Below are 26822 nucleotides of genomic sequence, written 5' to 3'. Positions count from 1 at the left end.
ACTCCCCTTTGGGGGCTGGAGAGATGGTGTAGCGGTCAAGAGCACTTGCTGCTCTTGCAGAGGACCTAGGTCCAGTTCCCAGCATCCATCTGCTGGCTCACAATGGTGTGTAACTCCAGTTCCAGGAGTTCAAACTCACCCTTCTGGCTTCCTCAGATACTGCGTGTAGGTGGTACACATACAAACAAGCAAAATTCTCATACATATAAAATAAATCTTTTTTTTTAATGTTACAAAAGAAAAGGCTCCCTTTGTGGAGTATGGGTCCCTTTGTCCAAACTGGATGTCTTTCCAAAATCAAGTCAGCTTAATGTCAGAGAAAGGCAGACCTCCTAAGGAGTGGACCCCAGCGCCTGCACAGACAAAAGAAACCCCAAATCTTGTTCATGAAGTGAACCTCGAATCTATTCTAGATGTAAGAGAAGGGGCTGAGAAGAGGACCTTAGATTTTATTCTTACAGTCACCGGGAGAAAAAAATTCAACACGTCCACTTAAACAGTTAGCTCTCACTCTTTTATCCAGACTGGAATAAGTAAGCAGTCGTGTATATTTTCATCTTTGGAACAGGTGGTTTGATATGCAAATAAAGTAATAAGTGTCAGAGCCGTATCCTAGCAGTAGCTACTTTCCAAACGTTACCATGGCACCAATTCAACAGTGTTCTTAGAGGCAGCCACACCTCAGCAAGGACAAACTTGGGCCAGAAAAATTAAAAGAACTAATAGAAACAGCAAGAGTCCTGACATGGTACCAGAGGAGACTCTTTATGGCCTCTGAATCTACGTGAAACAGGGCATGGGACTTCAAGAAGGAAACAAAGAAGACTAGCGCCTCTAACACCTGGAGTGTGATCCAAGCCTGGAGACAAAACGGTGGTAATTATAACTGCTAACATTTGTTTTTAGCTCCGAGCAGATTGTGCACAGATTGGGAAGGGCAAACTCCATTCTCCAATTACTCCAGTGCGAACTGTGTCTTAGCAGCGCTCGCTAGATCCTAGCTGGCTGAAAGGAGAGCAGATTGTCCTCACAGTGTGGTCCGTTTATTAAACCGAAGAAGTCTGTCCTCCCATGGCCACAGTCCAGGGCCACTCGCCACTGGCTGAGAGAGAAAGAATCCTCCAACAGGCTGGGCTCCCCACATCTCTCCTGCTTGCTACCAGCAAATCTGCTCTTCAGAGGGCAACATACATGTCCCAAGCACAGATAAAGCAGTGGGGGGTGGGGGACCAAGCAGGGATGACACTAGTAGCCAGGGACACAAGTTCAAACCCACTTAGCTTGTGAGCCAGTCAAGGCTACTGAGGAGACAGGTAACAAAAATTATTGACAGAAGTAGTCTATAATCAATAACAAATTCATACAATAAACCTTGAGTTCTAGAAAAAGCTTAAAGGAAATGACTCTCTTCCCTTCGGGCTGCCGAAAGGGCAGAGAGCTGCCACTGAGAAGTCATAACAAGAACAAGACTCCAGAGTGTCCTCGTTTATACCAAAGTCAATGGTCACCAAGACGTCTTCCAGACAGTAATGCACTGTGTCTGATTAAGGCTGGAACACAGGCAGGCGAGGGGTAGAAATAACAGTGTGTTTGGGAAAGTACTCAGGGGTTCCATGTTGCTGCCTCTATTCTAAAAGACTAAAGGCCTTAGCCAGGCGGGAGTGGCTCACGCCTTTAATCCCAGCACTTGAAGGCAGAGGCAGGCGGATCTCTGTGAGTTTGAGGCCAGCCTGGTCTACAGAGTGAGATCCAGGACAGCCAGGACTGTTACACAGAGAAATTCTGTCTCAAGAAAACAACAACAAAAAGACTAAAGACCTCCTGCTTTCCTAACAGCAGTTATAGGTTGCTGTATACTTACTTCCTCACACCAGTTTAAAAATAAGAATGAATGCAGAAAGGGCCTTGTTGGTATTTTTCTGTATCATTTATGGAACAAAACACTGATACATAAAGGAGAAAAAATTGTCTGTATCAGTTTACCTTCCAATTGTTGATGGTATCACTATTCTTTCCAGTCTGTTCTTTTTAAGTTTTTAAGTATGTGTGTGTGGCATGCGTGTGTGTGTGTGTGTGTGTGTGTGTGTGTGTGTGTGTGTGTGTGTGTGTGTGTGCCTGTTCATACTGTGTGGAATGTGGTGGGGTGTGTGTACATCTGTGAGTACAAGAGTGTGGAGGCCCAAGGCTGACTCTAGTGCCTTCCTCAATTGCTCTCCACCTTCATTTTTGAGGACAGGCTCTCTCGCTGAACCTGGAGCCCGCCATTTTGGAAGTATGGCTAGCCAGCTTGCTCCAGGATTCTCTCTTGTCTCCCTCAGGCTGCAGGATTACAAACGGGATCCCATGCTTTTATATGGGTTCTGGAGGTCCAAATTTCCTGGTCCTCTCACTTGCCCAGCAAGCACTTCACCCGACCTGAGCCATCTCCCCAGAGGCCCTGCTAATCTTTCTGACACATGTCTGTTATACATACCACAAAACAATGGTTTTTTTTTTTTCCCACTTGTCCTGTGGCACAGCCTTTTTCTCTGGTGGGCTGGAATTGTAATTGCAGTAGTGAACTGGATGTCACTCAGTAGTGACCCACACTAAAGGCACAATACTTAAGTGTACAAATTTAGGCTGTCTTAACAAGTGTTGTTAGCAGGCTGAAGAGTTTGGCTGGGTAAGTTCAGGGAGGACTGATGTGCAGGATTAGCAGGAAATAGTCTTAGATTCCAAGAGATCAGTTCTTTGCCACGGGTTAGAACCAGCTTCCCAGAGCAAAACTATTCCAAGGACTAGGAAATGTTAAACGGCGGGAAATCTGCTGCATCAGGAAAATGTAGTCTGGGAAATCTGCTGCATCAGGCAAATGTAGTCCTAAGGAGGAAGCTGAAACAAACATCCAATCCTGTGAATTAGAGTAACCTCAGAGATGAACAAAAAGCTACAATGTAGGCCAGGTGTGGCACACACCTTTTTAATGCCCACACTCAGGAAGCAATTGGACCTCTGCAAGTTCAAAGCCAGCCTAGTCCATACAGCAGGTTCCAGGCCAGCCAGAGTTACATAGTGAGACCTGGTCAAAACAAACAAACAAACAAACAAACAAACAAACAAAAACTACAATCTAAAGTCTGTGGTGCCTTTGGATAATGGTAGCATAAACAAAGCCATACTTCACCCTCAGCTAGCCTGAAGCTTTGAAAACATTTTTCTCAGGACAAAATTCTCATACAAAATCCACAGGTTTTGTCTGATCAAATAAAGCAGTGTCTGAGCTTATCTGAACAGTGGGTAAAGCCCTAGGAAAGCCTGAGAACGTAAGTTTGGATCCCTAAGACTTATGTATAAAGTCAGCCATGGAGGAGCACACCCGTGAACCCAGAACTTGGCAGAAGGCAAAGGCAGTCAGATCCCTGGGGCTTTGGGCTAGCCAGCCAGCCCAGCAGAAGGTGTAGGAACTGCAAGTCTTGATGCAGGGAGGAGCCACTGTCTCAAAGAAATAAGATTAAGATCAATAAAGAAAAATACATGGAGTCAATCTCTGGCCTCCACAGGAGCAAGTGCTGTTGAATGCACACCCACACACATGTATACACATGTAGCACACAGAGAGAAAATAAACCGAGAAGATAGGGTATTAAAATGTTTCCAAATGAGACACAATAATAATAAATAGCTGAGCTGTGAAGCCATTAAAGCAAATGCATTTTTCATTTTTCAAAGTCTAAGTGAAAAACGTATTTTGATTAAAATGATGTGTTTACTATATTTTCTGCTTTACCTGTTTTTCTGTCTGAGCAGAGTTATATGTAAACAACAAAACCATAAACATTAAGCTTCATCTGTGGTGCATGTCTATATCTCTACCACTCAGGAACTCAGGAGGCTGAGGCAAGAGGGTTACAATTTAAGGCTATCCTGGGCCACATACCAAGTTCAAGGCCAACAGGGACCACTTAATGATACTCTGCATCAATTTTTTTTAAAGTGGGGTCTGGAATGATGGTAAATGCCTATAATCACAGCACCCGGGGAAGCAGAGGCAGGGGGTCAGGAGTTCAAGGCCATTCTTGGCTACAATCAATTTCAAGGCCAGCCTGGGCTACAGGAGATTTTTGTCTCAAATCTTTATCCCCCATAGAACCAAAACTTGAACAAAGGTTGGGTATATAGCTCAATGGTAGTACTTCCCCAGTAACATGACCGATCAATCAATAAATACTAGAAAAAGTATGAGGACTATTAAATCATGCTTAATGAAAAAGGCTTTTCTGAATACAAAAATTAATCACAAAGCAAAGACTCACCACATAAAGATGTAGAAGTTGATGCAACTAAATAGCAGCATTGGGGGAATGCTCAAAGTATATCATATGTTTGCATGAAAATGGCCTTATGTAACCCTGTGTAATAAAATGGAAAATAACACAAACATAATCAAAAGCCTCTATAAACCAAATTATTTGTATATATGTAAATACACACACACACACACACACACACACACACACACACACACACATATATATATATTTGTTTTCCAACACAGGGTTTCTCTGTGTAGTCCTGGCTGTCCTGGAACTCACTCTGTAGACCAGGCTGGCCTTGAACAGAGATCTGCCTGCCCCTCTAAAATATTTTTAAAGATTTGTTTGTTTTTATTTGGTATGTACAAGTGTATGTATGTGTACCACATGTGTACCTGGTGCCCAAAGAGGGCATCAAACACCCTGGACCTGGAGTTACAGTTGTGAGCCACCACATGGGTGCTAGGAACCAATCGATCCTAGGTACTCTGGAAGAGCAGTAAGTACTCTTAACCACTGAGCAATCTGCATAAATGACAGACATAAGATTGCTGATGCATAAAGAGCTCTTGCAAATCAATAAGAAAAATGTCAGGCCGGGCAGTGGTGGTGCACGCCTTTAATCCCAGCACTCTGGAGGAAGAGCCAGGAGGATCTCTGTGAGTTCAAGGCCAGCCTGGTTTACAGAGCGAGATCCAGGACAAGCACCAAAACCTACACAGAGAAACCCTGTTTGAAAAAAAAAGAAGAAGAAGAAAAAGAAAAAGACAAACATCAGGTTTAAAAGAAGATAATGGATCAAGAACAGTTCATGGAGAAATAAGTGCTATAGACCAATAAGCAAGTGAGATACATTCAGGCTTGCTAGGGATAGAAAAGGTATACATCACAACAACCAAATGATTCTAGTGCACACTTCTCAAATCATTAAAGTGATGATAATGACCACTGGGACTCAATAAAACTAACTAGCCTTTCTAGGAAACAAACTACAAAAATGAGCCTAATACTGTGACTTCATAATAATCTACATTAAATGAAGAGAATCAGACATAGAAATAATTTACTCAACAAATAGTCATCAAGATGCTGTTAATGTTTAAAAGAGGCAAAAACCTTGAATTTATAGTTCTATAGTAATTCTAAGCAACCATGAATATTACTTTCTGAAGTAATTTTAATAACAGGAAAATTCCATGATACACCTCAAGTGAAATAAGGGTATAAAACACGACCTGTGGAAAACAGTACATACAGAGAGAGACTGGAAGAACAGACCTATAGTCAGTAAATGTAATATAAGTAGCACAAGCTGGTGAGTTTTCCCTTTTTGTATCGGTACATGCAATTATTCTCCACAAAAAACGCATGGTACTTATACAATAGTTTAAAATGCTTTAACAACTACATCATAATGCCCTAGATAAAATAATAATAATAATAATTTGAGAAATATTTTTAAAAGAATGGCCATTACTGAAGGATCTCAACATTTGGGATTGAACACCCCAGGAACCAGATTTCCTATATTCTAAGGAAACAGTATGTTGTTTGCATTGTAGTAATCTTGAAACCCTCTAACAAGGCCCACCAACTGAAAATAAACCCTCAGCTATGAATGACTGCGTGCCCACAAGCCAAACAATACAGAAGTGGTGCTTCCAGAAGTCTCTAACCTTGAGCAAACTGACCCCCGAGGCAACGGTTTTAAGAAACAGCTCATTCAAAAGGTGAACACACTCAAAACCCGTGTCCCGTATATATGGGCACATCAGCCACTACCACATCCAGATGAGTAAAGGGAAGAAATCCTGACCAGAACAAAAGCCTGCTTACTTCCTTGGGCTTTCACACATAGGGACAACAAGATGATCTGGGATGTGTACTGTTGCCACCAAGAGCTAATTTTGGTTGAGTCATGTCTCACACACAGTAAAGCAACTGATATTTGTTTGTTTGTTTATTTGTTTGTTTGTTGTTCTTTGGTTGTTGTTTTTTTCCCACACAGGGTTTCTCTGTGTAGCTTTGGAGCCTGTCCTGGCACTCGCTCTGTAGACCAGACTGGCCTCGAACTCACAGAGATCCAGATATTTATTATATTATGATATTATTCAATCCCAAGACAACCTTATGAGTAGGTACTATGATCATCTCTGCCGACAGGGAAACTGTGACTCCAGAGGCTAAAGAATCTACCAAAGACCACTAAGCTGGGACGCAGAACAGCCCAGCCTGGAATTTAGGCAGTTTGTTTCTAGAACTTACTGTTAACCCATTTGCTCTACAGAATGGAATCTATGAAACAGGTAAGGTTATATTCTGCATTTCTCTTTAGTCTCCCTCACCACCACCTACCAGAGTCTCAGTGAGGAAAAACGAATCTTGAACTCTGTAATCTCCTCATATAATTCACTTTTAGTCTGCAATGCTTCCATGGCGATTGTGCGGATCACGCTAGCTTCCGTACAGGAAACTAGGGCTTGGTAAATGTATGTATGCATTGTCTTCAGTTTTTCCTGCTATCGTTTCATGTCTAATTTTTCCTCCTTGTTTAGATCTGCAGCTAGACGACAATAAAATTAGCAATGGAGCCAATGTATGAGGAGTATCTAACATATGGTGGAACAATTGTCAAACCTTATTACTGGCTAAGCTTCTCTCTAGATTGCATCAACTGCCCTTACCACATTCGGACAGGAGAAGAAGCAAGAGTGCCCTACACAGAATTTCAGCAGATTTTTGGATTCCCATGGTCAACATACCCTCAAACAAAACACCTCACATTTTATGAGCTGAGAAGTTCCTCTGGGAACCTGATACAAAAGGGCCATGCTAGCAACTGTACCGGGAATCACAGGCACCCAGAGTCAATGCTCTTTGAGAGTAATGGTTACCTTGACTCAGCCATCTCTCATAACAGCAACATTAGACATATCATTCTGTACTCCAACAACACCCCCTGTAATGAGGCTAACCACTGCTGCATCAACAAAATGTACAATTTCCTGATGATGTATCCAGGGGTCACTCTTAATGTTTTCTTTTCTCAGCTCTATCATACTGAGAGCCAATTTCCTACCTCAGCATGGAACCGTGAGGCTCTTCGGAACTTGGCTGGCTTATGGCCCCAGGTCACTTTGAGTCCAATAAGTGGTGATATTTGGCATTCTATTCTCGAAAATTTTGTTAGTGGTGTCTGGGGATCAACTGTTCTGCGGCCCTTTATAGCTGGGAGGATAATGGCTGACAGGTACAATGCTTATGAAATAAACTCCATAACAGGAGTGAAGCCTTATTTTATCGATGTTCTTCAGAAACAGCGCAAAGAGAACCAGAACATAAAAGTTTGGGCAGCTTTTGAAAACCATCCCTTAAACAATGCTGATCCTGGACAACCCAACCTGAGTCAGGACCCCAGAACTCCTGCGGTTTTCCTCCTGGTGCCTCACAAAGATCTCCCGCCAATCCAGGGGGGTCAAAACGCCCAGAAACCCAGGAACGTGGTAAGGCACCTGAATATGCCTCCACTGTCATCATTTGAGGGCAAAGACCTCAGAAACCCTCCCTTGGGCAGACCAGTGGAGGAGGCAGAAGCCACAAACCGGGCTGGAAGCAGCAAGGAGGCAAATGAAAAGAACAAAAAGAAATGGAAGAAATAAGCTGATCTTATCAAGCCAAACACTTGCCAAAGGATTTAGTAGACCAGCAATAAAAAATTTGGACATTCTCCTTCCTAGGTCTAACTGAGATGGGAATAAATTGATGTAATAAAAGTAAAACCTGATTATTTACTACAGAAGCTACTATAAACAATACTATTTTTAACATAATCCAAAATGTTGGCATAAGTACTTTATGTCTCTTTCTGAAAGAAACTAACAAAATAAATGCTTTTCTAAATTTTTATTTTATTGTTTGTATGTGTGTGATGATTTTGCCTGCATGTATGTCTTGGATCATGTGTATACAGTGCCCTTGGAGGCCAGAAGAGGACATCGGATCCTCTGAGACTGGAGTTATAGATGGTGGTAAGCTGCTATGGGAGGGAATTGAACCCAGGTCTTCTAGAAGACAAGCCAGTGCTGTTAACTGCTAGGCCATCTCTCTAGCCCCAAAATCAATGTTTTGAGGCAGAAAAGGAGTGTCTCTACTCTAGCCTACCCACATCACCCTTCCAAAAAGGACAAGGACTAAATAACTTTCTAAACTGGTTTCAGTATAGAAATACACTGTAAAATCAGACAGCGCCCCAAGTTACCAGCGTCAAGTGCTATCTCGGGGCAAAGCAGTGATTTTCCATTGATTGTTGACTATGGTTAGAAGACTTTGGGGCAGCCCATTTTTTTTCTAAAGTGATTCAAAATTGTTTTATGTGAGTAAGAGCTCTTCTGCAAATTGATTACATATAGCTACAAAAATTGATTTTTTTTAAACCTAGCCAACTACTCAGTTTGATCTTTCTGACTCAGAGCTCTCCCTCCTGTGTAGATCATACAGGCAGGATGATGGGTGAGAATCTTCAAAGGCACCCTCCATCAAGTACTATACCAAACTCCACATCACTCCTGAAGGCTTCTAAGATTCTTTATTTCCTTATCTCATCAAGATAGCAATTTCCTACAGAGTACTCTAAATCAGTCAAGTTCTCTCCCCCCCTCTGTCCCTCTCTCCTTCCTCCCCTCCCTCTCCCCCTTTCCTTCCTCTCCCTTTCTCCCTCCTTCTCTCTCTTCTCTTTCTCCTGTGACATATAACACAATATCCACTCAAGATGTAGGTAGCACGTTGACTCCATCTCAATAAATTCACCAATCACCGCTCCACAACATCCCTTATCCACTCTGGGCAGCTGCCTGCTTAACCACCTCCATGGGATAGCTTTGGTTGTATGTTACCATTATCCCTCTTCTATTAATACAAGTGTATTTCTTTCCTTTTCCTGACTTCTTCTTTGCATATATATATATCTATATATATCTATAGATATATAGATATATATAGATATATTCTCTTAAATTCTTCAAAACATACTTCTTTTAAGAATTTTTCCTTGATTAACCCTCTGAGCCACTTAACTGACTTTGCTTATTATAATCCACTTTTGCGGCTTCATGTCTCCCTTGGAAATATGTAAATACATACTATAGAAAAAGTTCATTCAAATGCAAATTCCTATTACATTTTTGTATATAGAGTCCAAGTTGACTCTATAAAATCTCTATATAGGGGGCTGGAGAGATGGCTCAGAGGTTAAGAGCACTGCTTGTTCTTCCAAAGGTCCTGAGTTCAATTCCCAGCAACCACATGGTGGCTCACAACCATCTGTAATGAGATCTGGTGCCCTCTTCTGGCCTGCAGGGATATGTGCAGGCAGAACACTGTATACATTATAAATAAATAAATTTAAAAAAAAAATCTCTATATAAAGTCATGCTACCCTAATAAGGTAATATGCTAATAGTAACATTAAATCCCATAACATTCCATGAAGAGGGAGGAGGAGATAAGAAAGAAAGAAAAACTGCCTCAGGAATAGAAATTTAAATTGTGATTAAAATAAACACAAATAAAATCTTTAAAGAAAAATTTCTGTCTTTAGCCTGCAGATTTGAACAAAGTAACTGAATATAATTTTATCATGGGTATACAGTAATTATTATTTAAAGAGATATGTTGAAGTTTATCATTAAATTATGAAATCTTTTGTCCACAAATTGGAATGCTATGTTTGGGGGTAAAAAGACACAAACATAACAAATTTGGCATTTCTGATTATTATTAGAATAAAGCCAGGCCTGAGGGTCCTACTCCATAATACATGTCGAACACGATAAGGCCCTGAATTTGATTCGCCAGCACCTCTTCTGCCAAATGAAAAAGCTAAAACCATTGCCATAAAACTAATCTTCGAAGTGGTGCAGTAGACCGCAACATCCATCGGGTTACAGAGTGTCTGCAATCTATGAACTTGACTTTCCAATGAATTTGGATTTCAATGGTATATAACAAGAGAGGAAATGTTGACAGAACTATAAGACAGTGCCCTTGATCATTACATTTTCTTACTAATTAGATAGGCCTGTGTCTTAGAGTTTTTATTGCTGTGAAGAGACACCATGACCACAGCAACTCTTACAAAGAAAACATCTGATTGAAGTGGTAGCTTACAGTTTCAGAGGTTCAGTCTGTTATCATCATGGTGGGGAGCACGGTAGTGTGCAGGAGCTGAGAGTCCTATCTCCACCTCCCAAGCACTGAGATTAAGACATGCACCACCATGATCCAGTTGATGGGGTACTCAGTATTGAACTCAGGGCCTTGTGCGTGCTAGGCAAGCATTCTCCTAACTGAGCTAGATTCCTGAAGTAGTTCATTTTAAAGGAACTTTTGAGCTCCACCTTCTTTAAGAAAACATAGAGCAAAGCAACTTTTCCAAGCAGAGAGCTCTACACACAGTGCCATGTCTTGCTCACTCACTACATAGTGGGATCCTGGTCACGTAAGCTGGCCCAGAGATGGAGAGAGAGAGACAAGTTTAGATGATCTGACCCTCTTCAGCAAAATAACAATGGTGATGTTTAAGATTATCACCATCAGCCAGGCATGGTGACTCAAGAGGCAGAGGCAGGTGGAGCTCTGTGAAGTCAAGGTCAGCGGGGTCTACATAGAGAGTTCCAGGATAACCAGGGCTACATAGACAGATTCTGTCTAAGAAAAAAAAAATTACATCACTTTCACCACACAATAGGAAATTCCAAATAAATAAAATAGAAGCCGACATATTAAATCAGTGACACAAATCTGAAAAAAGGCATGGGTATAATCCAAGAAACCAATAAAGGTGAGTGGAAGGACGCTGCCTTCGATCTGGTTCAGAGTTCGACTCTCGGCTTTGTAGGCCCAACTCCCTATGCAGTCAACACAAAAAGAATAGATCTAGGTCAGGGCCTGAAAGATTTACAACGCTCCCAAGACTAACATGTAAAGACAGCTAATAAATTGGTTTCCAGTGGGATTTACATCTGGATATGCACACAAATATTGAAATCACCCAGCTTACACAGTCTTCTCATGCATGTTATAATCAGAAGCTTGCTGGATTTGAATGAGGAGTCAAGCAGCTGACTGCATGAGTTAAATGTCTGTGCCGTCCGATTCTGCACTTGTTTGGAGATAGGCATCTGTCATCTGCGGTGAACTAATGAGGTATGTGCAGGACTTCTGTCCTCTGAGTGTTTGGGTGGATGCAGCCTGCGAGAGACAACACAGTCTACAGCCGACTCCTGCTGTGTCTAGTATACCGATTTTCTATTGACATCTGTTGATGGTGATGCTGTTTGAGACAAATCCTCACTCTGTGACCCAGGCTGTCCTAGCAGTGGCTCGAACCCAGGTTGGCCTCCAGCTCAAGGCAATCTTCCCACATCAGCCTCCTGAATGTGAGATTACAGGGATGAGGCACCACACCCAGCTTTTTTGATATTCAATACATTTCACCAAGTTACAGTCTAATCCTACTAACCTGACTTGAGAGTAAATCTATTTCTTTACATTTCTGCTACATACCTTGACTTCTGGTGTGTACATATGAGCCTCAGCCTTTAACGAGTGAGCTATCTTGCCAGACCTCTGCTATGCATCTTTTTTGACTCATAGTACATATAGTTTAGCAAAAAGTTTAGTTCATAGAATATAATCCTATTCATTTCATTTTCAAGGCTCTAAGGAAAGCCACATGGTAACTCATACTGATTAATACTATTACTATCCAACATTTACTGTGAGTCGTATGCCAGGTATTTTAAGCACTTATATATTAACTCATTCAATCCCTCCAATAATCCTACGAAGTATGTGTTACTATAATACCCGAAAAGACAGTACCACAGAGAACTTGTAACGGCCTGAGCATCAAATCCTGGTGACTCAGCTGATAGTCAAATCCATGGCTGACTGCAGAGCCCATGTTCTATTCTTCAGCATTTCCCTAATGGTATGTGACGTCTGGGAAACCCAGTGGCCATCAGTACCTCCTTGTGACTTCTCAGCAATTCTGCTCAAACTATACTGCCAAGAGCCATCTTCTAGACTCAGGAAGCCAAGTGCCCTGCACAATCTAGGTTGGGAAATCTCAGGTGGTTCTAGATGCCAAACTTTGGCTTTCAACTCCCCCAAATCCCCTCCAACCATCACCACATACCAAATATAGATCCCAGAACTGTCTGATTCTGTAGTGTACCAAATAGGGGATCCAAGGAACTGGAATGTGGACTCGTTTTATTTAAAATTTGTTAAAATTAAAAGCACTTGTTTTGTTTTTAAAAAAAGAGGAAAAAATAAAGCAAAGGAAAACTACCATATAAACTCACTTCTTATATACCTCTAAGAACTGAAAGTAAAGACTTGAGGCATTTATGAGCCCACATTTACAATAACATATTACCCCAAAGCTATAAGAAAATAAACTGAGTGTCCCTTGACACATAAGTGGGTAAACAAAATGTGATATTTGTTGCATAAGATGGAACCTTGAGGCCAGAGAGATGGCCCAGTTATTAAGAGCACTGGCTGTTCTTACAGAGGACCCAAATTCAATTCCCAGCACCCAAATGGCAGCTCACAACCATCTGTAACTCCAGTTCCTAGGAATTTGATATTTGTCAGGTGCTGGAAGCAGGAGAAAGTGGGAAGTTATTGTTTAATGGGTCTAGAGGCTCAGTTCTGTAAAATGATGGATGGTGGTTAAGATTGTACAACAGTGTGAGTGTGCTTAACACCAAATACCTGTGCATTTCAAGAGTTATGATGGCAAACTGTGAGTGTGTGTGTGGAAGGGAGGTGCACATGTATGTAGGTGTGCTGGTGTGTATATATGTGCCTGTGTGTGCAGGTACACATAGAGGGCCACTGCTCACTCACCTGTGTACAATGCAGGTGGAGCCAGAGGTCAGTCTCAGGTGTCCTTCCCCAGGCGCTGTCCACATATATTGTTCTGAATTTTTAAGTTCTGCTTGTTAAAAGACTTTAAGTGTGTATATGTGTGTGTGTGTGTGTGTGTGTGTGTGTGTGTGCACGCACATGTGTGCTGACTGTAAGAGAGGTCAGAGGTCTCGGACCTCCTGGAGCTAGAGTTACAGGTAGTTCTGAGCTACCCCACTTAGACCCAAACTCAGGTCCTCTACGAAAGAGATAAGCACTCTTGACTTCTGAGCCATCTCTCCAGCCCTGCCTCCACTGTGGGATGAGGGGGACAGGCCCTCTCACTGGCCTGTGCTCATGGATCTGGCTAAGCTGGCTGACTCATAAGCCCAGCAATCTGCCCGTCTCCGTCTCCCTAGCACAGGGGGTTTACAAGCACTCTGTTATGTCCAGATCTTTACATGGGTTCTGAGAACTGAACTCAGTTCCTCTTGCTTGCAAGGCAAGCACTTTACGGACTGAGCTCTCTCCCCAGCCTGGAATTTATTACGTATAACAAAAATGTTAGTATTTTTGATAATCAGATTAAAGGAAAAAAGAGTTGGCTTTTAATGCTTTATTTACCTAGTTAATAGTAAGAATGTTGGGGGACAAAAGTCTTTCGTCCACAGGTCACTAGGGAAATGAGGAATGTTAAACACACAGGCCCTCTCCTCAATGGAGGAGATAAAATACCTGTTTTCCTGCACAGAAAGTTGGGAGTGGATACTGTTAATGACCTGAAGACCTTTTTGCTCTCTGTGGTAGCAGACCTCACCCAAATCCCCCAGAATGCTTGTCCCAGACTCTCCCTCTCTAGCTCCCAGTTAATGGAACTCTTCCTTAGGGGGATGTCACATGTACTATATAGCCCACTGACCTCTATGCCATCTCAGTCAGAGACCACACTAGATCATATATACATATATAGGATGAGATTATGAACACATGTGACTAAAAATGTCCACAGATTCTAGAAGATGTCAAATATCCTGGAGCTGACAGGGCGTGAGATGCCTGATGTGAGAGCTGGGAACCAAATTTGGATCCTCTGCAAAAAACAGTACATACTCTTAACTGCTCAACCATCTCTCCAACCCTAATAACGTATTTTAAAATCCATATATCATCACAAATAGTTGACATCTCATTCACTACAATGCTTAAAAAGCAAGGTTTATCCTTTTGACATTAAGCTGCTTCTCTGGAAGAGTCTTTCTGAGAAGATGGTTCAGTTGATAAAGTGCTTGCTGCCCGAATACGAGGACCTGGATTTGGATCCCCAGAACCCACATAAAAGCTGGGCCTGTAATCCCAGCACCAGGGAGGCAACGACAGGAGAATCCCTGTGACCTACTGTCTAGACAGTCTTGTGGAATTGGTGAGCTCCAGGCTTAATAAAAGACTCTGTCTCAAAAATAAAGTGGAGAGGAATAGAGGAAGCCAGACAACACTGACCTCTGACTTCCCACATGTACACACATATGCAAGCATCCATATATTCATGTATACACACATACCTAAGAGTATAGATTGATAGTTAAAATCTTTTATGTACGAATATATAAAGGTTCCACAATCAAATCACTAAACTTTCTGCTGTACTTCACTGTATAATCATAAAAGCATGTAAAACTAGAACTAATCACAAAGAAAACATTTAGAATTTTGAGGGGTATGGTTTCAATATAAGTTGATTTGTGTATTAGTAGGAGCATTAAACTACAGCACAGTAGTCCAGCGGCGGTGGTGGTGGTGGTGGTGGTGGTGGTGGTGGTGGTGGTGGTGCACGCCTTTAATCCCAGCACTTGGGAGGCAGAGGCAGGCGGATCTTTGTGAGTTCGAGGCCAGCCTGGTCTACAAAGACAAAAAACAAAAACAAAAACAAAACAAAAAAAACTACAGCATAGCATATGGAAAACACACTAAAATTTTATACTGTAGTGGTTATGTTGAGAACAATGGTATTAACTTATCATTACCAGAACTTAAATTCATTGACTTTATATTATAGTACAAGCTTGACAGGTTTGATTAACAAAGTCCAACTTTTGTTTTGAGGTACTAGCCCTAAAGTATCATGTATACCAAGTAAGTGTAAGCACTCAATCACTGATCGATATCCTTAGCTTTAACGGTCATTTTTTGCTTCAGATAATGAAAAGCAATAGCTCTGTGCTCCTGGGCTCAACGAACTGGTTTTTTTTAATATTTAGTGGCAAGAGTTTGTGAGAAAAGAGCACAGAGAAGGTAGAGTACTTGGCTTAAGACATCTAAAAGTTGCCTCATAAGACCACCTCATTAGGTCCTTGGCCTTTTCTTCCTAACATACATGGGAGTGGGGGAGACACGCGCACACACACACACACACTTATACCTACACAAGCCACAGTGCACACGTGCATTTTCTAGTTGGTCCTCTCCTGCCACCGTGTGGGTCGCAGTGATCGAACTCAGCTTGTCACAGCAAGGGTCTTCACCAGCTGCACCAGCTCACTGGCCCTGATCCTCGGCTCTTTGCAACATAACAGAAATAAGGAGCTACAGACGCAGCAGTTAATCTCGGGAAATTAAAACTCAGTCTCGTTTAATGTTGAGGACAAGCTAATTATTTGCATAATAAATACATCTTAAACCCAGCAAATCCTTTATATGAGAGGAAAGCATTTCAAAAACCCAAAGAGAATAAAATCACCTAAGATGACTACATATCATAGGTAACAGTAAGAATTTAGCATTTACAAGAACTGTACATTTTCTAATTAGAAGATAAATTAAGAACAGGTTTCTTCAGAGACAAACATTTCCTTTAAATCTTGTAAAGATTTAAATGTTGGCCAATGAGAGGTAAGGAAGTAATTAATGTATCCATTAAAACACTAATTTTTAACTGTTACTTTGGAATTAATTTGTGAGATGATTACTCCCCACTACATCCTAGGCACTTTGTTCACTATGAGGCACTACTTTAAAAAATAAAACAGAAAACAAAACAAACAAACAAACATCAACAACAAAACACTGTCGCAGTTAACACAATCCACACCCGGACCGAAAATCAGCAATCAAGGTAATTACATCCTTGAACAACTGATTTTTTTTTTTTTTTTTTAGTTCTCACTGTTCCATTAAGTTGATTCCTACCCCAGGATTCCTCCCCAGTTCTAAAATAAGAGAACAAAAAATTATTCAAGTAAGACAATAGGAAAAAAATCAGACTTGAGCTCAGGGCTGTGTTAGCTCTTAAATCCTTGTTTCCGTTTGCTCTCAACAGTGCATCTAGTGTTTAATTTTCTCTTCAAAGAAAATCTCGATTGAAAAGAACAAAAAGTACAGTCAGCTTTAACATCCAAAAGAGTATGCTGTGTAGCGTTTATGGAAGTTACACAAGATTGGAACAGAAAAAAAATATTTAAACAAATCTTTATTCTAAGTTACATAATGCCATCATCATGATAATGATCTTATACTTCAGCATCTGACTTTAAAAACAAGTATTTCTGGCAGGTAGAAATTTTTCCTTTGCTGTCTTAAGACACAAAGAGTTTTTACGAGCTCACAATGTGAATGTTAATCAAGGAAATGTCACTCCTATCGACCAAATGATATACTTAGAGGAGGATGCCACATTGCTTCCTCACAAGGAAAAAGAATGGGTTTCACTTACAGTGCTCTCTCTACATGAACACATACACATAAATGTACATGTGTGTATGTCTACATTCAACAAATGTTTGATCCTCAGATCTTTCTCCTTCTTCTGACTGATTCCCTGTTCTCGGTGTGACTCTCAAATTGTATTGCCTTTTATATCTTACTAACTCATCAAGCATGTACTGACAATACCTAATCTGGATACCTTATTTTTCATAGGAAAAACAGACACATAAGAAAAATAGACTCTTCCCTTCAGAATCTTGGGGTCTCTTTCACCGGTGAGATAAAACATGACATATCATCAGGTAATTTATGAAGCCACTTCGACAAAGCCAATGATACGTTGCCCATATATGCAGAATTTTAGAGTCTTTTTAAAGCATTTCCGAGTATTGAACCCTGGGAACATACTTGTGAAGTCCACATTAGCCCCATTTTAGCAATAAGAAAACCGAGGTTCCAAATTTTAAGCAAAGTGCCTCAATCACACAGATTAAGAAAGTCGAGACTTCAGTCACTGTTTCCTGATCCCAAGCCCACTTCTCTTTTCAATACAGCACAGCCAACGAGGAATGGGGTAACTCAACAGGATCGTATCCAACCTTCTGTTATATGTGAAACCAGGTAGACCTGCATCCAAGCAGGGCACAGCCAAGCGTCCGAATTAATTTAATTCTGTAAATACCTGTACTACAGCATAATACACAGAACACAGCTATTATTTCTTTAATCTTAGTGCCTCTGCCTCCTCAATAAGAGCTCTGATCTCACAGACGGGGATGTAGAATATAACAAATTGACGGGCTCCCAGGAACCTTACACCATAAATATCAACCTTGAAAGTCCAGTTTCTGTTAATCCTTGCACATATTGTTTTCCCTCAGCCCCGAAAAGCCTAACTCGCCCACCCTCTTCTGGCATTCTTGCTCCAAATAACTACTTATTTTAAGACGTGATGACTGATTCTACAAAATGCTACAAGTTTGCCCCATTTTCGCCACCCCGTCCCCAGCATCTTTCTTCCCACCCTCCGGATTGGAGAGAATACCGAGTTCAGATTCTGCAGGTCCGGCCGCGACGCTGTCACACAGCACTGACAGGTAAGAAGTGACCTCTCGACTCCGTCCTTGGGGACCTCCCGCCGACAGGGCTGCGGGATCCCCAACCCGGGAAGGGGCTCTCAGCTCTGGAACGCAGTCCCCGCGGGGCCGCTGGGTCCGAAGGGAGGGCTCAGATCACTAGTTGTGTGCCGGGCGCCCAGCTGGGCATCACTCCGCCTCACACTCCTGCTGACTGCAGGGGACCGGGTCCTGCAGCCAGTCCATCCCACCGGACGCCCGAGTCCAGTCACCCAGACCTCACACCGGAGCCCGACAACAAGCCTCTGGCCCGGACAGCGGCGGCGGCGGCGGCGGCAGCAGGCCAGGCCACGCGCCCCAGGTGCCCATCGCCTCCCAAGCCGAGACCCCCCAGGCAAGGCTGGACCGCAGGAAAGCGTTTCTATGGGAACCTCCCGGGTGTCACGTGAGGCTCCCCGCCGGCCAATCGCGTCCCCGCGCCGCCTCAGCCGGCCTCTCTTGTCCGCCCGCCGCCCCCGCCTCCTTCGCCGGCCCCGCCCCTTTCCTTGCAGCGGGCCCGCGCGTGCGCCGTGCCTCCCGCGCGCGCCCCCGGGGGCCGGCGCGCGCGCTCCCCGGGGAAGGCGGGGGGTTGGGGCGGGGGCTGAAGGAGGGCTGGCCGCTGAGAAGGAAGCCGCGCCGGGGCTGGCGCGCAGGCCCAGAAGCGAGCGAGCCGCGGCTGCCGGCGACGCCCCAGAGCGGAAGAGGGAAGTGAGTCGCGCCGGGCTGGGCTCGCGGAAAGGCGGAGAGAGGCACCGCGGAGGGGAGGCCAGCGTCCGCGTCGCGATCCATCCGGGATGTCGAAGAACACGGTGTCGTCGGCCCGCTTCCGGAAGGTGGACGTGGACGAATATGATGAGAACAAGTTCGTGGACGAGGAGGACGGCGGCGATGGCCAGGCCGGGCCCGACGAGGGCGAGGTGGACTCATGCCTGCGGCAATATCCTTGCTGTCGCGGCGGCCGGGGGCCCGTGGGGACGCGCGTGGCCCCGCGGCCGGCTGCGCCTGGCTCGAGGTGGGGATGGAGGGGGACAGGAGCTCCCGGGGCCGGCAGGCCGCCGCCTGCACCCCGCCCGCGGCCGCGCTCGCCAACTTGCGGGCGCCCGGATTCCTCAGGTGCGCCGCCCCAGCGGCCGCGCCCTCGCGGGGGGACCGGCCGGCGCCCTACTGGGCACCGGAGCTCCAGAAATTCCTGCCTGGTGGGGACACGGGCGTCCCGCTTGCCGTCTGCTTTTCCGTCGGGTGTGTGTGGCTTGCAGAGCGGTGAGATAGTTTATGGCTAGCCAGGAGGGATGCAGCGGTTCGCAAATTGAGGCCCTGGGTGCATTCAGCCCATGGGGTTTTTCTTCATCATCATCATCATCGCTATTGGAGAAAAGGATTTGGCAAGCTTGCACATAATTCATTAGCAGGGCGAAGGGAGTTTGCTTCTCCAGAATTCCCAGGTAAAGCCTGGAGCCTTTTACCTGCTAAGGAAAAGCCAATAGAAAAAGGATAGGGGATGCATGTGGAGAATCCCTGGAAATGTTTAAGATGAACCCCAGTGATATATAAAAGAGGGGGTGAGTCAGTTCCATAAATCAAAATCGTTATTCTGAAATTGTTTCCATTCTAGTTAAAATATGGCTGTCAGTTCCTGGTTCCTTGGTTTGCATATCTGAATATTCATAACCGTGAAAATCATTTGCATCGATCTCTTAGAAAAATAGAAATGTTGCAAAAACCCATATTGTAGTTTTAGAAAACAATCGCATTCATTGTCTGTTCCTACAGCTCTTTCCTCGTCAGTTTCCTACTAGGTTATAATGAAATCAATAAGTGAGCAAAAACATTTAGTAACTACAGCATTGAATATACATACGCCATATAGGTTTAACTTTCATTACCACAACTTTCACATCAGTTGCTACTGATAGGATTATTTATTTAAGGACTTGGGCGTTTCTTTTTTTTTTTTTTTTTTTAAGTGTTCTTTAGAAAACCATGCAGCCTTGACAGTAGTTTATCGCCGACTAGATAATTTTTATTAGACCTTTTCCATAGAAGTGGTCAGCATTATTCTTAGAAAAAAAAAATCTTTATGTTGATGGATATATGATATTTTATTAAACTAATGATGTATTCCAGGTAATTTCTGGTGGCTCCTACTTCTGTGTCCATTATCAATTGAATCTACTTTTTCATCAGTCCATCTTAAAATATAAAGATACTGTCTCATTGTAACTAGGAGACACAGCCCTGGTTGGGTACTACAGATGGGGGAACAAGTGGCTCTCTGGTTTTCCTTTTAGGGAAATGACTGTCTATTCTGACAATCTGATTGGCCTTGCGTTTCCCATGCTTGCTAACTCACTAGGGCTTTCAGAGACTGATTGAGTAGGTATAGATGGTCCAGACCAGTTCCGATAACCTGGAGGGAGAAAAAGTAAGCTGCCACCTACAGGTCATGGGGATTATTACAGCTTCCGTAGCCCTGTTCATCAATATTAAGCTATTGCCTGTTCCATTCTGATTGCCAGAGTAATCAGCCAGCATTTCAGTTAATATACAGTGTAGGTTCAGTATAAAGTTTAGGGTTGTTTTCCAATAAGAATCACACACAAATAAGACGGTGTACTTTGTTGGTTGATAGGCTGCTTCAGTTGGTGACCTAATAATTCTGATGCATATTTTAAGGTTTCTTGAATACCTATCTAGACAATTGTGTGTATCTCACTGCAAAGTGTAATCTCTTTGATAGAACCAAGGTCAAAACAATCTTTACTTTACAAAAAAAAAAAAATTCTTACATTCTTTTGTTTTTACCCTTTGATTGACATATTGGAAATAAACGAATGCAGTAATTTTTGTTACTATTTAGAAAGTCAAGTCATAAGAACCAATAGTCCTGTAAAGCAGGGACTGTCCTTTGCTGTTATCCCCTTAACTGTCATCACAGGAAACATGACAGCTGCACTCCAGGCCGCTCTGAAAAACCCCCCCATCAACACAAAGAGTCAGGCAGTGAAGGTGAGTCTCAGGCCACAGCATTAGTCTCGGTGGTGTCCCACTATTTGTGTTGAAATCCTCGACACAAGAGTTGACAACGTGAAATTGTCTTGGTTTGTTTTGTTCCTTTTGTTTTGTTTTTGGAGATTGGGTCTCGGTGTAGAACCTGGCTAGCCTGGAACTCACAGAGATCTCCTGCCTCCACTAGGATTAAAGGCTTATGCCACCACATCCAGTTTAAAAGGAGACTCTTGATAAGTAAAGAGATCTTATGAAAAATAGCATTGAAATGTAGAGTAAGGATAATGCTGTATGGAACACGGTCAATTTAAAGGATGGAGACATCGGTTCTGTTGATTATGTTAGTTACATTACTATTAGATATTGTGTTAATTATGTCAGTATTAAATATATAGATTAATTAAATATGTTGATATTAAATATTATAGAAAACAAAGACATGAGAGCATAAAAAGATGATCACCATGCTACTTCCTTGGTCGGTTACTGTCTTTGGTATTGCGGCATACTTAAGAGTTTTTACAATAGTTTATATTCTTTAAAAAAAAAAAGAATATTGCAATTCAGCTGTATAGCTGTGTGCATGAACTTTCTAAAGCATTTTAACTGCAGTACACAATTATGCAACATTTTATATACACCCAATCCCTTTTATTGTATATTAGATTGCCTAGTTTCTCCTGCTAAAATGAAGTCTTTGGTAAATCTTTCCCCCCCACACATCCACCCCCACACCCAGAGCTGAGGCCGGAACCCCAGGGCCTTGCGCTTACTAGGCAAGCGCTCTACCACTGAGCTAAATCCCCAACCCCTACATCTTAATTATTTCTGTCAGTAAAATTCCCAGGAGATAAATGCTAGATGAAAATCACTTTTTTAAGGCTTTTGCTACACAAAGTATTGCCAGATTCCTTAGAAGAGCTTTGCAGTTTACACCTCTCTACTGATTTTTGCAGAACTACTTAGTTGTTGATTGTTTAAAAGGCAGGCTAACCAAAGCCCTGTGGTCCGTAGGTCTACCCCTCGGGGACTCAAGAACTTTAATTGAATAGTGGTTAGGGGTAAATGTATACTAATTATCAAGGCAACAAAACTTTGTATAGGGGAAATTTTTCTTTGCTTTTTAAAAGGTTTTAGGAACATCATTAAAATTTGTTTTACCCCTTATGTGTCTTTTTTTTTAATGACAGCTTGTGGGTGGGAGGTTATAGCTCCAGATACTAAGATATTTTCTAAACAGAGAAATTGCCATCTTTAAACTGAAGATAATATTGGTGGTAGAAATAGTCTGTAAAATCCTGCCCATTGGAATGCTGATGCTACCACTCTGTGCTGAACAGAAGGAGAAATGAATTGTTGAAAGGGTCCATGACGTGTTCCCCCTGCTTAGACGATGCATAAGGAGATACCTTTGTTTCTAGAGCAGGCTTTACCAGAGGGAAAGTTTAGAGATGAGCATAGATGGACCTCATGTCTGTAACTAGGAAACTTAAAAGTTTTTTAACGGTTTTAAACAGGAGATTTTAAGAAAATACCACTTTTGAAAGATAGTACAAGATAGAATTGTATAAATCAGTTTCCTTCTTTGGTTAAGAGTTTTTTAAGACCAAGTAGTAAAATTCAAATGTTATAATAAATTATTAAATTTTCCCATCAGTCTGTTAGTAAATCCCCAGTTCTACCTTTGGTTCTATCAAGACTGTGTTCCGGAGCCCTTAATCCCAGCACTTGGGAGGCAGAGGCAGGCAGATCTCTGTGAGTTCGAGGCCAGCCTGGTGTGTATAGTGAGTTCCAGGACAGCCAGGGCCACACAGTAAGACCCTGTCTCAAAAACAACAAACAGAATGGGCTCCTTCTGAGCACCTCTGCTGTCATGGCAACCAGAGCCATCCCGTGTGCTTAGAACTGCACCTCACGAGCATCCTGCTTCTGTCTTCTCTTCCTCTGCCATCGATGCTGTTCTCAGCAGAGATGCCAAAATAGTCGTCAGATGAGAGTCAGATCGTGTCTCTGCTCTCCACACCCTCCACTGTCTTGTCTCAGAGGAAAAGCCAGAGCCGTTACAGCGTGGCCTGCAGGCCCTCCCATGATCTGTCCTCCCATGCCGTGTTCTCTCACCTCCTCGGCAGCTTCTCCCACCACGCAGCCCTGCCGCATCAGGGCTCTAAACACTGAGCACTCCGAAACCCACGCTGACAGCCCTTGTTCTTTCGTCTCTCAAAACCCTGGCCGCATTCCCAAGGAGTTTCCTTTCCCATCCTCCGTGTGTGTCACCCTTCACATTGCACCCCAGTGTGGCCTTTCTAAAATGCTGTTCCCAGCATACACATGTCTGAATCGCTTGTTGTGTATTTACCCTCAGGACCGGGCGGGCAGCATTGTCTTGAAAGTGCTCATCTCTTTTAAAGCTAACGATATTGAAAAGGCCGTTCAGTCTCTGGACAAGAATGGTGTGGACCTCCTAATGAAGTATATTTATAAAGGCTTTGAGAGCCCGTCCGACAACAGCAGTGCCGTGTTACTGCAGTGGCATGAGAAGGTGAGTCACAGATGACAGATCCGTAGATCACAGAGAACGAATGAACGATACCTCTTAGCACCTGGAAAACGAGACTTGATTGTCTATCTCTATTATTACAAATAAAATGCATGGGAATGAAAAGTTCACATTTGCTTACCAGCCTTGGTCTTTAGAGATTTCGATTTGCACCGCATACTTATTTGCATATGTTAGTACATAAGTGATTGTGTACTTGAAGTATGAATTCCAAGAAAATTTTCAGAAGAAAATCATGGAAATCAAGAGTTCTTTCACACCAATCAAAAGATAGAAATAACCCAAAATGAAAGAATTAATGTGTGATACATACAAACTGTTGAATGTTACTTATCTGTGAAAAGGAATGGAGTTTTTATACATGCTACAATGTAGGTGAACCCAGAAGATGTTGTACTAAGTGAAACCAGACACAAATATTTGGTATTTCTACTTATATGAACTAATCTGAAATAGGCAAGCTCAAAGGAATAGAAAATTACTAGAGGTTGCCAAGGACTGTGGAGAAAGGTAGAGTGCTTGCCTAACGTCCCAAGGTTTGCTCACCAGCACTGTAACTCTGTTTTGTTTTGTTTTCAGAAATTGTTACTGGCCGTGCATGGTAGTGAATGCCTGTAATCCTGCACTCCGGAGAGAGGCATTCCAGGCCAGCCTGGTCTATGTAGTGAATTCTACACTCTATTGAGAGGCTGTGTCTCAGAGAGGGAGAGGAAAAGAAATTACTGTTAGTTCTGAGTAAGCAGTTAGTAGATAGGTGAACCAGGTGACTAGGTGGGTAAAGTCTCCTGTCACCAAGCCTGTCAACCCCATTCACTCCCTGGGACCCACATGGTGGACAGAAGGAATGACTACCTACACACACACACACACACACACACACACACACACATTGTACCCATACAGAGAGCAAGTGTACTTTAGGTATCTTTCATTCTTAAACTGGTAAAAATATAAGCAATAGCATGAAAAAAAAAAACTGGTAAAGGGCTGTGTATTCTCTTACCATTCTTAGAGTTCTCAAAACTCTGGGGATCCTCTCCTTCCGCCTTATCTGGGGCAGGGTTCCTCTTGTTTCTTCTCCTGTGCTCTATGCTTCAAGGTTAGCTGGCTCAAGAGCTTCTGGCCACATCTCCCATAGGCATGCTGCGATTCCAGATGCTGACCACGACTGGAGATCCTATTCAGCATGCTCAGCATGCCAGGCTTGCAGAGAAGCACGTTTAACATTCTGAGCCATTGCCTCAGCCCCCCCAAAGTCCGTTCTTTTTAAACGGTTCTCTTGAGTCTGAGTGAAAATCCACATAGAAGAGAAAACTGAAAGTAGACTTGTTGAGGCTCCGTTAAGTCACTTTACTGTGCGTACACTACAGAAGAGCTGATATGTATGAACAACACCTCACAGTATTCCAGTGAGTGCCCGTGTAATTACAGTGCCCCTTCACTGAAGAGAATCCGGGCAGTCATATGTACGGTCTTCTTACTAGGGACACTTTGATAGACTGTGCACTTGTTTACATTCCCTTTGTTTCTCACTGGCTCTGAGGTGTGCACATCTTTCTGTCTTCAGTTTGCAGGTGAAGAACCGCCGCTAAAGCCCAACTGACATAGGTCCAGTGTAGCCTCAGGATCCCAGTGACATTGATTGGGACTGTGATAGTCCAAACATTCTTCTGAGAAGTTTATAAGCATATTAACTCATGTAATCTTCAAAAATACCACTAGCAGGCAAATTTATCGTAGGTGAGGAATGTGGTCCACATGTTAAGTCTGTTTCTTCCCAGTCTCCCCTCCAGAGTTGACTTTCTAAGTGCTCCTCAAGTCCGTCGGTGCCAGCAGGTCTCTATCCTCAAGGCAACTGCTGGAGCATCCTGACTGACTTGCCACCAGGTCTACCTTGCGCCAGTCTCTTCTCTACCCAAGCACTGGAGTGTTGTCTGTAAAATCCGGAGGTACCCCTGCCAGTCATTGGTGGCCCACACCACTCTCCCTTAGGCTCGGTCCGACCAGTCTTGTCCCTGAATACCCCTGACCCCACACCTCCACACTGTTTTCTGGTGTCAGTCTGTCCGCTTCTCTAGCATCTCTTGCTGTCAGGCTAGGGACCTGCCCTTTCTCCATTCTTGTAGCACCCTAAGATAACTCACAGCACTTCATACATGATACCAGAAGGTTGTTACATTTGTATAACTGTCTCCTAGTAGACCAAAGGATGTTTGCTCACTTTCATATCCCCACAATACAGTGGTACTCAAAATCTTTTTCAGTATAAGTAAACCAGAATTTCCAATTGCTAATATTTAATGACTCAGCTACTGAAGTTCAAAGGTTCAGAGTTAGAGATCATCAGCTCTTAAGTAATACCTTCTTACCTTAGGGGAAATCTGCAAACTAAGAGGAAGTTGGATGGCTTGTCCCACTGTAAGGTTCTTCCTAACCACAATAAGGGTGGCAGACGGAGAATGTCCTCTGTTTATATTTGAACAGCTGTTTTAGTCAGGAACATTGTGCTGCAGACATCTTGAAACAGTATTTAGACACAGTGTACTAGAATAGTGACTGGTGTGTATTTGGAAGTAAGTTCACAAGGGTAAGAACCCTTCCTTGGTCTTTGTTTTTATTATGCCTTAGTCCTAATAATCAGACTCGTACTAGTCTCATGCCGAGCACTGCCTGCAGCACAGTAGATAGGTGCTCAGGAAGTACCAAGAAATGAACGATTTCAGTACCTTGCCTAATCTGAGACTTGACTCTTTATGACCCTTTCTTTCGATGTATTTGGTTTGTTGTAGGCGCTTGCTGCTGGAGGAGTAGGGTCCATCGTTCGTGTTTTGACTGCAAGAAAAACTGTGTAGTCCAGCTGGAACTGGACGTCGTTCACAGGAGTGGGAGTTGCTGGTACAAAGACCAAAACAACCAAATGGCACCGCTGCCCTGTGGGTGGCATCTGTTTCTCTCAGCTTTGCCTTCTTGCTTCCTTTTTCATATCTATAAAGAAGAAAATTACATATCAGTTTCCTTAATGAAAATGGAAATAATGTGGAGGAAATTTTGTTTCAGTGGGGGTGTTTGATCCTTTCATAACCATGTAATAATATGTATACCATTCTGTAATTTATATTCGGGTTTGATTGTGCAATTTTTAACTCTTTTGGCTGGGTAAGGGTTTTACTTTATTTTTAACCAATACTGAGAGATCTGATCAAATTTGAGGCCAGTTTCCTAACTCATTGCTAG

At 42.9% G+C, this 26822-nt stretch overlaps 3 protein-coding genes across 5 annotated transcripts in view; 2 read left to right on the top strand and 1 right to left on the bottom strand.

Annotated features, from left to right (window-relative positions):
* Positions 1–18312, bottom strand: part of Rgl1 (ral guanine nucleotide dissociation stimulator like 1) — a 256031-nt gene extending 237719 nt beyond the window's left edge. Inside the window, exon 1 of the mRNA XM_059280899.1 lies at positions 17956–18312. The gene's annotated coding sequence lies outside the window, so the exon portion shown is untranslated. The remainder of the gene's footprint in view (positions 1–17955) is intronic.
* On the top strand, positions 631–8201 carry Apobec4 (apolipoprotein B mRNA editing enzyme catalytic polypeptide like 4). 3 transcript variants are annotated; one of them, XM_059280896.1, is made up of 2 exons: positions 631–873; positions 6851–8201. In XM_059280896.1, exon 2 carries the CDS (start codon positions 6881–6883, stop codon positions 7952–7954), a length of 1074 nt encoding a protein of 357 aa, XP_059136879.1. In that variant the 5' UTR covers positions 631–873; positions 6851–6880; the 3' UTR covers positions 7955–8201. The 3 variants fall into 3 exon arrangements, with proteins under 3 accessions (XP_059136879.1, XP_059136878.1, XP_059136881.1); XM_059280895.1 differs by having other exon boundaries at positions 632–876; XM_059280898.1 differs by lacking the exon at positions 631–873 and adding an exon at positions 6274–6601 and having other exon boundaries at positions 7610–8201.
* Positions 18313–18627: 315 nt separating the features above from the next.
* Arpc5 (actin related protein 2/3 complex subunit 5) lies at positions 18628–26593 on the top strand. The gene is made up of 4 exons (XM_059280732.1): positions 18628–18963; positions 20960–21031; positions 23394–23570; positions 26378–26593. The coding sequence occupies exons 1-4, from the start codon at positions 18820–18822 to the stop codon at positions 26438–26440; spliced, it is 456 nt and encodes a 151-aa protein (XP_059136715.1). The 5' UTR covers positions 18628–18819; the 3' UTR covers positions 26441–26593.
* Positions 26594–26822: the final 229 nt, after the last annotated feature.

The sequence above is a fragment of the Peromyscus eremicus genome, chromosome 15 (assembly GCF_949786415.1).
Source record: "Peromyscus eremicus chromosome 15, PerEre_H2_v1, whole genome shotgun sequence".
Taxonomy (NCBI): Eukaryota; Metazoa; Chordata; class Mammalia; order Rodentia; family Cricetidae; genus Peromyscus; species Peromyscus eremicus.
Note: the sequence above shows the minus strand (reverse complement) of the source record. Positions and strands in the feature narration are given on the sequence as shown.

Bases quoted from the DNA above. Each gene is read 5' to 3' on its own strand.
- Arpc5 (XM_059280732.1), top strand. From the start codon at position 18,820: ATGTCGAAGAACACGGTGTCGTCGGCCCGCTTCCGGAAGGTGGACGTG. The intron at 21,032-23,393 runs GTGAGTCTCAGG...ATTTACCCTCAG, and splicing joins CAAAGAGTCAGGCAGTGAAG to GACCGGGCGGGCAGCATTGT. The intron at 23,571-26,377 runs GTGAGTCACAGA...GGTTTGTTGTAG, and splicing joins TACTGCAGTGGCATGAGAAG to GCGCTTGCTGCTGGAGGAGT.
- Apobec4 (XM_059280896.1), top strand. From the start codon at position 6,881: ATGGAGCCAATGTATGAGGAGTATCTAACATATGGTGGAACAATTGTC.